The sequence below is a fragment of the Triticum urartu genome, chromosome 1A (assembly GCF_056163025.1).
Source record: "Triticum urartu cultivar PI428250 chromosome 1A, HENAU_Tu73, whole genome shotgun sequence".
Lineage (NCBI taxonomy): Eukaryota > Viridiplantae > Streptophyta > Magnoliopsida > Poales > Poaceae > Triticum > Triticum urartu.
In genome coordinates, this window is record NC_141873.1 from 380,125,656 (window position 1) to 380,137,160 (window position 11,505).

The 11,505-nt window shown below is 44.4% G+C and overlaps 2 protein-coding genes across 2 annotated transcripts; one reads left to right on the forward strand and one right to left on the reverse strand.

The window, feature by feature from the left end:
• Nucleotides 1–1,197: 1,197 nt before the first annotated feature.
• LOC125513354 (uncharacterized) lies at nucleotides 1,198–5,026 on the reverse strand. Its single transcript, XM_048678453.2, has 6 exons — nucleotides 4,767–5,026; nucleotides 4,602–4,673; nucleotides 2,268–2,384; nucleotides 2,077–2,111; nucleotides 1,657–1,757; nucleotides 1,198–1,539 (listed from the first exon to the last, which is right to left on the reverse strand). Exons 1-6 carry the CDS (start codon nucleotides 5,009–5,011, stop codon nucleotides 1,453–1,455), a joined length of 657 nt encoding a protein of 218 aa, XP_048534410.1. The 5' UTR covers nucleotides 5,012–5,026; the 3' UTR covers nucleotides 1,198–1,452.
• TOM2B (tobamovirus multiplication 2B) lies at nucleotides 5,013–7,481 on the forward strand. Its single transcript, XM_048678463.2, has 5 exons — nucleotides 5,013–5,214; nucleotides 5,854–5,919; nucleotides 5,999–6,063; nucleotides 6,244–6,403; nucleotides 7,154–7,481. Exons 1-4 carry the CDS (start codon nucleotides 5,095–5,097, stop codon nucleotides 6,374–6,376), a joined length of 384 nt encoding a protein of 127 aa, XP_048534420.1. The 5' UTR covers nucleotides 5,013–5,094; the 3' UTR covers nucleotides 6,377–6,403; nucleotides 7,154–7,481.
• Nucleotides 7,482–11,505: the final 4,024 nt, after the last annotated feature.

An 11,505-nucleotide genomic window follows, 5' to 3' on the forward strand; every position in this document is an offset into this window, starting at 1 on the left:
TGTTAGTGATTCTTTTCTGTATAGGAAATCTCCTCCGCTCAATACAACAAAGTAAATCATTATTCATGTGCCAAAAACAAATCATTACTTCATTATTATGACCTATTGAGTTTTAATATTAATTAGTACATCGCTAAACTCTTTTTTGTTGTTGAATGTTTTTTCTTTTTTTCTCTATCTAGTGGTTCCAACAGTTAACTACAGTATGTGAGGTAGTTATTCAACGTCGATACGTCTCTTCCCACTGAAAATGTATCGCCGGAAATCTTAAAATAAATACAAGATAAATGCGAGCACCAGGATTTGAATCCTGGTGAACTGGGATACCACTGTCCATCTAACCATTTCAACCACATGTTGAATTGCACCTGCGTGTCCCCGCAAAATACGAAAATAATTGCAATTGTAGTATATGCGTCCTCCCATAGGTGGCATGGTCCGCAGATCCGAACCCAGCCCGTACCAACGTCCTCCGATGCGTACTGATTGGGCCCACTGGCCGGTGCAATCAGAACGGCCGCGTGCGCGGAGAGGAATATGCCACGCGAGGCGGATCCTGTTTGGGGGGATGGGCGGTTGGGGACTTCTCGGGCCGCGCGGAGACGGCAATGTGTCGGACGATGCAGACAAGAACAAACTGGCTGGAGCGAGTTTTTCCTCCAAAAGAAAACAAGGGCAAGTTGGCCGGAGCTCGTCGCGCCTGCCCTGCCCTGCGTGCGGAGCTAGGCTATGCGAGTAAACGTTCCCGTCGAGGCGATGTGGACGGAGAAAGCGATGACAAACATCCATCTCCCTTTCCTGCCTCCATCACCACCACCGTGTGTGGCGTAGCCAGCGAGCTATATCTCGCTACTTTGTTCAAACAAAAAAAGGAAGCAGGATATATCTCAGCCTCTCGAGTCCTGGCGTATGGCTCCCCGAGTTTCGGCGTGAGATCTCAACTGCCTGCCCAAGTCGGCAGCGTGCCTCTCACGCCTGAGAACACGCACGCCAATTTTTCTCCTTCTGATTTACCGGCGCAAAATCGTTCTGCGCCACCACAATTTACTGTATTGTGTGAATCGAACCTTCCATAGTTATGGGAGATACCGGACAAGTATAAACATCAGTGCACACGCCGTTTGTTCGTCGGTTCATCGATCTGGCCTCATGGCAGATGAATCCCAGGGCCGACAAGACCGATAAATAAACCCTGGCTAATACGGAAAACACCGTTCGGCTCGTGCAGATTATTCTGATGTACACAAGGTAGACTGCTTTTGTTTTTGTTTTCGCGGTCACAAGAAAACACACTTCACAACCAGGGTGATGCTTCCTAAGGGACAACAGAAAAGGGAGTGGGGAACAACACTTGCCACCGATCGTTACAGGTTTCGACGCCGAGGTGCAAGAGAGGTCTCATGTCAGCTCTATGGACTTCAAGGAGAACACAAACCGCTCTGCTGACAGTGATTAAGAGTCGACTCCAAACGGAAGAACTGCGGCCGCCACTGCCCTCCCCTCTTCATTCAGAATATTATAGGTCGAAGCCGCATTCCTCTGCCAAACAAATATGGGCCGTTATGTATCACAGTATCGAAGTTTGTGTTTCGAATTGAGATTTTCAGCATAGACGCTATGTTGTACTTGGAGGGGGGAAATGCATTTGAACTTTACCGAATCGATGGCCTCCAGTTTCATCCCAGTTGACCGAATGAACTTGCGCAGCTCAGGACTGACTGGCTGGACGTATTTCCCGCAACCAAGAATCAGAATCTCTGGAGAAACACGGTATATTGGATGTTAATAACCAAGTAACGCTAATTTGGTTCAGAAATACAAACAACAGAACTGTCCACCCCTGGGCCCTGAGGAAATATTGTTAATTTTTAACAATGAACTTGGATAAACTACTAGAGCAACATGTTGAACCACAACACGGAAGTAAAAAAAACAGACCGCAATATCTTGAACGCGTAAACAATATTCATTTTTACTAAACATGAAATGGCCACCCTTGGGAACCATGCTCATCTGACACGATAAAATTATGATAAGAAAATGTCATGTATAACTGTAGGGTACTGGCCAAGATACCTGGGATTGGGTGCACAATTTTGAAGATTGATAAACTGCATTATTGAAGGAATATAAGTTGTCAGTAAATAACAAACAAACAGGAATAGATTCAACAGCGCTACTGCAAACAAATGGTATCACATGGTCTAATAGAGTCATTGCTCAAGACATATATACAGCAGATAGTACATTACTGTGCAAACCTTTACCTTTCAGCAGTTATATCCGCAAATGTTTTGGGTGTCCAGGTCATTATCTTGTTTTCTACTATCAGCAAGCTCCCTTCATACTTTACATTGTTAATCTTGAATCCAGTGTCATCGTAACTGCAGAGTATTTCAGTCATCTGATCAAATACACAAGTTCCACATAACTAAATGAGATAGTAGAATGAAATTTTCTTCAGAACTACACACAACTGAAAGCATAACAAGAGAAATCTAAGCCCCAAGTCATGGCAAATTCAAGTGTGTCCCCAATCACTATTTTTGACAATCTTGGTTACTCTTGCCAATTGTATATAAGCGAGACTGAGATGATGATTCTCAGGAAAGGAACCAAAGTTAGCAAACTAAAGGGGAATGTTAAAAAAATCCACTATGTGTTGTACTATCCACCCCTCATGACAGTAGAGCAAAGTGATTCTCATAAGAGAAAGTAAGAAACAGATGCACCTCTCCCAGCTTTATATTGAATCTAAGAACAAGATCAGTACCTGTGAATCATTTATTTTTCTCTTGTTCCTTAGCTAAGTTCCTGTGGAATATTGTGGGATGTGCTCTAGGGAACCAGAGAGCTCCAATGTCTTTTTTCGACCTGTGCCAGAACTGGTTGTCTAGCTATACTGGCAAAGATAGGGTAGTTGTTTTATTGGGTACTGCTGCTCTCTTGTGGTCTATATGGAAAACAAGGAACAAATCCAGTTTTCAAAGTGTCATGCCTACAGATCCTACTGGCATTATCTTTCTTGTTTGTTCCCTAATTGACTCTTGGAAAAATCTGCAGAAAAGAGGGGTACAAAACATGCTGCATCAGGTGTCTAGACGGATCGTGAGGGTGACTCGTGATGTCTTCAGAGGTGGGCATGGTTTGGCGCCGCATGTGAGAAGGATCTTGTGAAGCTAGCCGCTGGAAATGCTTGCTGGCCTCGAAGCCTTTATGTTAATTTGGTTGTCGTCCTTTACTCTGCTGATACCTTTGTAGGTAGTGTGAAACTAGGCCTTTTCTGGGCTAGTTTTGGGTAGATTGAAGCATCCTGATGTGGTGATATATATCAGCGGTGTGATGATTAGGCTTGCTACGCTGGAGCATCCTGGTGTGGTTCTAGATCAGTGATGTAATGGTTGGTTTGTTGCCCTGTAAACAAGTCCATTTTCATAATGAAAATGAGGGCCGTGTGGCCCCTTCGGTCGAAAAAAAACAAGATCAGTACAAGGCTAAGTCATACTATGCAACTTAACAAGGAAAACAGGTACAATAAAACAACCGTGTGACAGCCTTACGCATCAGAAGTTTAAAATAATGGTTCCCAAAAACAATACATGTAAATAACTCTGAGGTTTTGAATGCCCAAACCACTAGATGTTTTTCATGCATAGCGGCTTCCAGCTACCAACGGCAATTCTGTTTGTTTTCCTTATCATTCAACCTGCCCCCAACACCCCCAGGATAAGAACTAAGAAACCACTTTTACACCTAGCTAATTTCTTTTTGGCTTTCTAAATAATAGGCTAGTGGTCTTCCTAAAACCAAAATAATTTGAGAGGCAAAAATGACAGTTCGCAGCCTAAAAAAAGTCGCTCAAACATGTTGTGTTCCCCTTCATTCAGCAAAAAAGGAGATTGATTCACTTTTGTTGAAGTTACTGGTCAATCCTCAGAAATTATTCATAGCAGTACGTGAGTACAGCATCATTTTCAGATTCCTAGCAACTAAAGGGGAAAAAAGGAAAAATGGCAGCTGCATCCCTTTACTTGCAAGCAATAATATGAGTTAACCATCCTATATCAAGATGATCACTTCTAATCAAAACCTCTTCAGTCTCACTCCATCTGCTAGAAAATGTCATTGAAATTCGTGATATGAATTATCAACGTAAGTATCTAAAGCATTCGTCTGGTTTAATCCTACAAACAGCTAGGATTAGTAGGTAGAACAAGAGTATCTACAGGCTACAGCACTCTCCTGTGGGCAGTATCTGGTTTTAAGAGAAGAACATCAGTTTGTAACCAAACTTCCGGGCACTGATCAACCACAGGACCCTTCAGATAATTTTGTAAGTAATTAAACCTCCAGATACTGACGGATTTGAGTGATATTTTGTAACCTGTTATTTTGGGAAGAGAGTACATTGATTAATCTACCACTACCAGGATGATTCTTCGACCATACATCAAACATTGAGCTTAAAACGCAATCATGGTCAATCTCATTCCACAAATCTACATATCCACGGATATATTTTGAAGAAGGCAATCTGGCTATCGCACAGCAAAAGCTGAAAACAATTGAAATGGAACGGGGAGGATGTAAGGAGAGGTTACGTTTGGAAGCGGAGCTGGTCTTCGGGGACGGTGTCGATGAGGTTGATCTGGTCGTAGAGCGAGAAGGTCCTCCTGATCAAGCCAAATCCACATCCCGGTCAAATCAAATCCAGCACGCGTCATCCACCAGCATCGCCTACGAAGGAGGGGGAAGCCGATGCGTACCTGAGAGACGGGAGGTGCCTGAGCCTGGGAGCGTTGGAGTTGGAGATGGAATCGCTCCGCAGCGACCTCACCAGCGTCGCCAGCGCCTTTTGCCCCCGCGCCGCCGCCATGTCCTCCTCCTCTTCCTCGCCGCCGGTCGGTGGGGGCGTGTCCTGTTCTAGGGGGTTCGGGAGTTTTCGACCCACCACCTCTGGAATGTTTCGAATTGCGAATGGCTCCTTACATGGACAGCCCACGTGGCCCATGTTGCAGTTGACTGGGCTGGGCCTCGAATTATTCTGAGGCTGCGCTGTGCGACGGCGACGGCGACGACGACGACGACCAGGAGATGGCTGCGGCGGCGGGGGGCGGCGGAGGAGCGAAGGCGACGGTGGCGGAGCAGATAGGGCAGGCGGTGCAGTCCACCTCCAACCTTCTCCAGCTCATGGAGCAGTCCTCCCCTGCCCAGGTCTCCCTCCCCCTCTCTTCCTCTCTCCTTGTCTGTTTCTTGCTGTTTCGCATCCGTTTGGATGTGATACAAGAGCAACAATTTGTCAAGTCCGGGGAATTTCGACAGGAAGTAGGTGCTGATTCGTGCAGACTGTTTATTCAGGTGCCCCCAAGGGTGTGAATCTTGCGATAGACGTGGTAGTTCCTCCTTGCAGTTAGGTTTTGAATGAATTTTCACGCCATTGTGATTGCTTCCTAGTTAATCTGTTGCATCTTATAATCTAATATTTTGTGTCAAGACCGCATTGAACATTTTGTCCACATTTATCAAGTAGTGTGAGCTTTGATTGGCATTGAGAAAGTTGCAAAAATACTGCTCTGGAGTGTTCAGATGCAGCATGGTATTACAGTTCTAGATTATTTGTGTGCTTTCATTCTTGTCCAGACCTCGTGGTGCTTAATCAATCAGATTGCTAGTGGAAGTCACCCTGATTGCGATAATGTTCTGTCCCCCAAAATATCGAAGTTACAAGCCTACAATTACAAAATATGCTAGTTCACTGAATTCAGGAGTCTCAGTATAATTTTGACTATGGGGTCTGTGTCCAGAATAAATATTTTGTATCATTGTGCTAACACGGGGTCCTTTTTGTCACAGGTCCACTTGGCTAAACTCCCTAAGAATCTCTTGGCAAAAGCATCTCTTACAAAGAACACAGAGCAAGTAAAATGTCATTTTGCATTGATGTGAAATTATATCCCTGTAATGTAGCTATTGACATTTGTATCCTAACATATTCTAGGTGCTACAACAACTACCTAATGTAATTTCTTCCTTGGATGCTTTTATGGACAGTAGTTTGCAAAGGTGACTGCCCGAACTTCATGTCATTTACACAGTCATCTTGCTAATAATATTCTAAAGCACCTGTAGCTTTTCCAAAGAGCTTCTTTAACCATAATTTATTCTCTACATATTTCTACCGCATGGTTGAAGGTACTTTTCCTCTTTGTCACCTGTGGTAACATCATATTTTAAACTATGCAGCGCATCTCAAATTAAGACTGTCACACAACTGTTGTCAAACATGGAGACCACCCAGCTCAAATCTATTTTGCCTGCCTCTCGATTACAGAAAGATCAAAAGAATACTGAGCCTGGAGAACTCAGGGTTGACTGATGTGTTCACTGTGGCTTATGCGAAAAGGTAGTTTAGTGTTTCTTCTTTGGGCCACCTCTTATTCTTGTTTGTTTGGTGCATAAATGCATTGATTTTTGTTAACAAATTATCTCCAATTGAACTAATCTTTGCTAGTGTTTATTTAAAAATTCAGTGTGATTGAAAGCAAACTAAACACTAGCTTTGGGTTATTCATGAAAGCTGCTTGGTCAATCATCACTTCGTCACTACATTTGACATGTTTCGGTGATTGACTAAAACTCAGAATTTTCTACTTCAAATCGCATATTGTTGTATTGGATGTGGACCATCTATTTCTTTACTGTGCTAGGCAGTAGGCACAACGTCATGCCTGAAATTGTGTCTGAGAATCGTTTGGGGTTAATGGTAACTGCAGAATGTGGAACTAGTAAAGATCTCAGGATTACTTGTTTGCTCCCAATGTTTACCCTACCAAAAATGTGGTTAGCCAATATTTTGGTTGAGGTTTTGCATGCCTGTGAGTTGGCCAACATTGGCTAGAAAAATGAACTAGAGTTGCGAAAGAGCATTGGCATGCCAAAAAGTTGGCAATCATCCAAACAAGGACCAATGTTTTGGCCATGACCAAAAAATTCGGTAGGGTGGACATTGGTGGCAATTCAAACATACCCTGAACTCATTTTTCTTTTGCAAACTGTTTTTTGTTGGCATGTGGAACCTTTGTATCTCTTTTTCATTCAAACGGAGGGATTGCTTCATCTAAACAAACTGATTCATTTTTTTTCCATTTCATAGCAAATCTTGGCATCTCACCAAAGCCTAGGCTTAGCTGACTTCTGCTGGAGAACCAAGGTAGTAACTGAAGAATTGTACTAGTTAACAAGACTCAGGTGGCGGGTGGCTCTGGAATGTGCAAAGGGCCCTTGTTGTGTTTCAGAGACGATGAGATCTACATAGTGAGCTTAGGGATACTTCTTTTAAACTTTAGACCTTTAGTGTGGGTTCTGTAGAACTGTGAAACCATTATCTGTGTGCACTGTGGTTTGGATGATCTGTAGAACTGTGAAACCATTATCTATGTGCACTGTTGTTTGAATGGCTCGAGGTAACGGGCCTGCTGTCACTGTCATAATGCTTACTGCAAATTATGTTGATACCCTGAGGAATTATCTCAGCTAAACGAGATACTCGATCGCATCCAGAGCTTATCAATCTCGGACAGTCAGACCTCGGTTTATGACAAGATCAGACTTAAAGCCGACGATCGGGAAATTTACGTCCCACCCGCCACCCACCTAGTCGCCACAGTCGACGATTTAACTGGCGTGTTAGACTACGCGGAGGCTACCGACATGGATGAAGATGTCGACGGCCCTCCAGAAACCACTACGCCGTTGGTCAACACCGGCAAGTGGACCGCAACATCTACTTATGATGTACTCCTTCCCGGTGAAAAGTGTACATCTAGAAATTTTAAGACAAATTATGAAGTGGAGTAAAAAATGCATTGGGAAATTGCAAGCCACAATCTCTCTCCTCTTTAATTACCCAACCCCCAATGAGCTAAGTGCATGTAGCAATTAATAAGACTATGTATAGAATGCTATTGGTCTTGATTACCGTGTGAGAAAATACTTTAAAGTGCAATGGGAAGATAGAAGTATACTCTTTTGTGGACAAATTTTAAATATGAACTTACATTCTTCAGCGGACAGAGGGAGTATACATGGTAGATACTCCCAAGAACCCGTCAAGACGTCGGTGAAGGCACGAGAGAGATACCAACCGGGACCCCGGTAGGCCCGACACCACTACCAACAACGGTGCGGTAGCTGATGAGGCCGACAATCTAGAGGAGGATTTTCAAGCCTCCTCATGGCAACAACACAGTCCCGCAGGAATCCCCGAGGACGAAGGATTACCTCTTTGAAGGGGCTGACGACAATTACTTACCTTTGTCCGAGGAGGACGAGAGTAGGGTTTCGGTGACCGCCTCCAGGGGTTGCCATTTGTAAGGGTTCGGTGACCGTGCTCAAGGGTCCCTTAGTGGAATAACGACATCTTGCATTGTGCGAGGGCGTGAGGAGATTACGGTGGCTCTAGTGGCATTTTGGGGAGCATTGTGCCTCCACACAGCAACAAACGAAGATTAGCATCCGCAAGGGTGTGAACTTCGGGATACATCGTCGTCTCTGTGTGCCTCGATTATCTCTTACCCGAGCCATTACTTATGCACTTTACTTTGTGATAGCCATAGTGTTTCATGTTATATATCTTGCTATCACTTAGTTGTTTATATTGCTTATCATAAGTTGTTCATGCACATAGGTGAACCTAGTTGTATTAGGTCATGTGCTTGACAAATTAAACGCTAGTTTATTCCGCATTTGTTAAAGTCTAAACCGTAATTATTTTATTCACAACCCCCCTCTAGAGGACATCCACGATCTTTCAGCCACCCAACGTTCCTCTTGTACGTGCAGATACCATTAGAGGTGGTACATTTGTGCTGCTTCAGCAAATTTGTTCGAGGGATCAGACTGCTGAGTTAACTGAGGGAGATCAGCGACGAGGAGGAGAGAACTCCGACGATGCGCTACTGTGACGCCCCCGATTCAACCGTACACTAATTATACACGTAAATGTGTATGATCAAGATTAGGGACTCACGGGAAGATATCACAACACAGCTCTAGACACAAAAAAAGAAATAAAACAAGCTTCATATTACAAGCCAGGGGCCTCGAAGGCTCGAATACAAGCTCGATACACAAGAGTCAGCGGAAGCAACAAATATCTGAGTACAGACATGAGTTAAACAAGGATGCCTTAAAAGGGAAACACAAAAACAACAACGATCGAAGAGGCAAGGCCTCCTGCCTGGGACCTCCTAACTACTCCTGATCTTCGGTGGCCTCCATGTAGTAGTATCCGTCGGTGGTGGCATTTGGCTTCTGGGATCCACCATCTGGTTGCAACAACCGGAAAGAAGAAAGAAGGGGGGAAAGGGATAGCAAAGCAACCGTGAGTACTCATCCAAAGTACTCGCAAGCATCAGATCTATACTAAGTATGCATTCGTATCAAACGGAAGGACTGTATCAGTGGACTGAACTGCAGAATGCCAGAATAGAGGGGAAGGCCTAGCCTATTGAAGACTAGCATCTTCAAGCAGCTCCAAGCATCTTGCAGCATGTAGAAGAGTAAAGAATAGCAGTTTATATTTAACAAACATGTTGTAGCATTAATGGCCAGAGATCCTTCCTCGACTCCCTGCGAGAAAGCAATCCCGGGGCCACATATCTCAAGTATCCATTTCTAGTTGTAAAAGATCAGGATATAATTCTGAACGTCCATTACTGTGGACACGGCTATTAATAGATAATCTTCCCTGCAGGGGTGCACCATGTTTTCCAACAAGCTTGATTACTCTGGCCGGACACACTTTTCTGGGTCAATGCCCGGCCTCGAAAGATCAACATGTCGTAGCCCTACCTAAGCTCAGCAGAGAGGTCCCCGTCGGTCTACATCCTAAGCACTCTGGGGTCTGGGCCCATCGCCCGTTGCGCTCCAGGTCGTTGCGCGCAGGGCGATCCAGGCCACCTCCACTGGGGCGCCGACCAGGCCGTGCCACAATGCTGAACTGGACGTCTAACAAAGCTTCGGTTGATACTACGTCGTCGAGGCCCATAACTATTCTCGCGTGGTGGTTAGTGCGTAAAGGACAAAGGCCAACTCAGAACAAATACCCAAACCATAGTGTATTATTAGCTTGCGGAGACGAGCAGAGACTCACGATCGATGTGATCTCGTCGCCCTGTCTCGTGGACTTACGGCAAGGGCCCAGAATGCCCGGTCGTGCCACATAATTATCTTGCAGGTGCTTTCCGGGCCCGCCCGACTTTCACCAAGGTCTCAAGTAAAGTCAAGGTAACTGTGTGTCCAAACATCAAGCGCAAAACTCGAGGAATCACCCTCGGTGGATTCCACTCGATGTAATCATCAAGGTGAACGTAAGAGGAACCACCCTCCAGGTTCACACTTGAGGGGTGGTTAAGGAGGAATCACCCTCGATGACCACGACTGAATAGCTACACTACAGAGATCTCATCAGGAGTGATGTGCGAGGTATCACCCTCGATACTCGATGGTAACTCTACAGAGTCGAGCAACAAAAGGGGCATGATGTGATGTGAGGTGTCGAGTTTGGTCATCGATCACATTGATCGAGTCATCGGTGATGAAGTAGGGGCAACAAGGACAAGGTGGGGGTCACTGATGGATCACTAACCAACCTATGCTAAGCAGTTTAGGATAAGCAGGTAGGGTACAATAGTAGGTACAAAAGCAAGCTATGCATCAGAATGGGAGCAATCAATTACAGTAGCAAAATCTAAAGCAAGCATGAGAGAATGGAATGGGCGATATCGGGATGATCAAATGGGGGGGGCTTGCCTGGAAGCTCTGAAGACAGATAAGAACCTTCGATGGTGAAGCAGTCGAGTACCGGTTCAACCGTGGCCTCGGGGTCTACCGGAAAGAAGTAACAAAGGGGGAACATAATAACAGAGCAAACAATGCATCGCAAAGCATGACAAAGTAAAACGTTGCGTTGGGGTGACTTAACGCAGTGCTACACGATATAGGTGAAGGGGGAAAACATTCGGGAAAGTTTTCCCGAAGTTTGGCATTTTTGGACAAACGAACCGGAGGGGGGAGGTTGCATGTTCGCTATGCTAGGTTGTGTGGCAGGCGAACGGACTGCGTATTCGGATTCATCTCGTCTTTCTGAGCAACTTTCATGTACAAAGTATTTTAACCCGGGTTACGGTTTATTTTATATTATTTTTCAAAGATTTAACTCATTTTTGGATTTAACAGAATTAATTTAATTAGATAAAAGCAATTACTGTGTCAGCATGACATCAACATGATGTCATCAGTCAACAGTCTGTTTGACTGGTCAAACAGCACGTGTGTCCCGCTTGTAATTGACTGAAACTAATTAACAGTTTAATTAGTTAAGTGAATTAGGTCAATTAATAAGATTAATTAAGTTAAGTAATTAATTAATTTTTATTAATTTTTACATTTTTGTTTCTTCTTTAAAAAACAAGGGGGATTGGGCCCCATTTGTCATTGGCCCGG

What these genes read in the sequence shown, in the direction of transcription:
- LOC125513354 (XM_048678453.2), bottom strand. Translation starts at nt 5,011, where the DNA reads ATGGGCCACGTGGGCTGTCCATGTAAGGAGCCATTCGCAATTCGAAAC. An exon ending in AATTGTGCACCCAATCCCAG is followed by an intron (nt 1,758 to 2,076) that starts GTATCTTGGCCA and finishes GTGTTTCTCCAG; the next exon opens with AGATTCTGATTCTTGGTTGC. An exon ending in AACTGGAGGCCATCGATTCG is followed by an intron (nt 1,540 to 1,656) that starts GTAAAGTTCAAA and finishes TTTGTTTGGCAG; the next exon opens with AGGAATGCGGCTTCGACCTA.
- TOM2B (XM_048678463.2), top strand. Translation starts at nt 5,095, where the DNA reads ATGGCTGCGGCGGCGGGGGGCGGCGGAGGAGCGAAGGCGACGGTGGCG. An exon ending in AGCAGTCCTCCCCTGCCCAG is followed by an intron (nt 5,215 to 5,853) that starts GTCTCCCTCCCC and finishes TTTTTGTCACAG; the next exon opens with GTCCACTTGGCTAAACTCCC. An exon ending in ATGGACAGTAGTTTGCAAAG is followed by an intron (nt 6,064 to 6,243) that starts GTGACTGCCCGA and finishes TAAACTATGCAG; the next exon opens with CGCATCTCAAATTAAGACTG.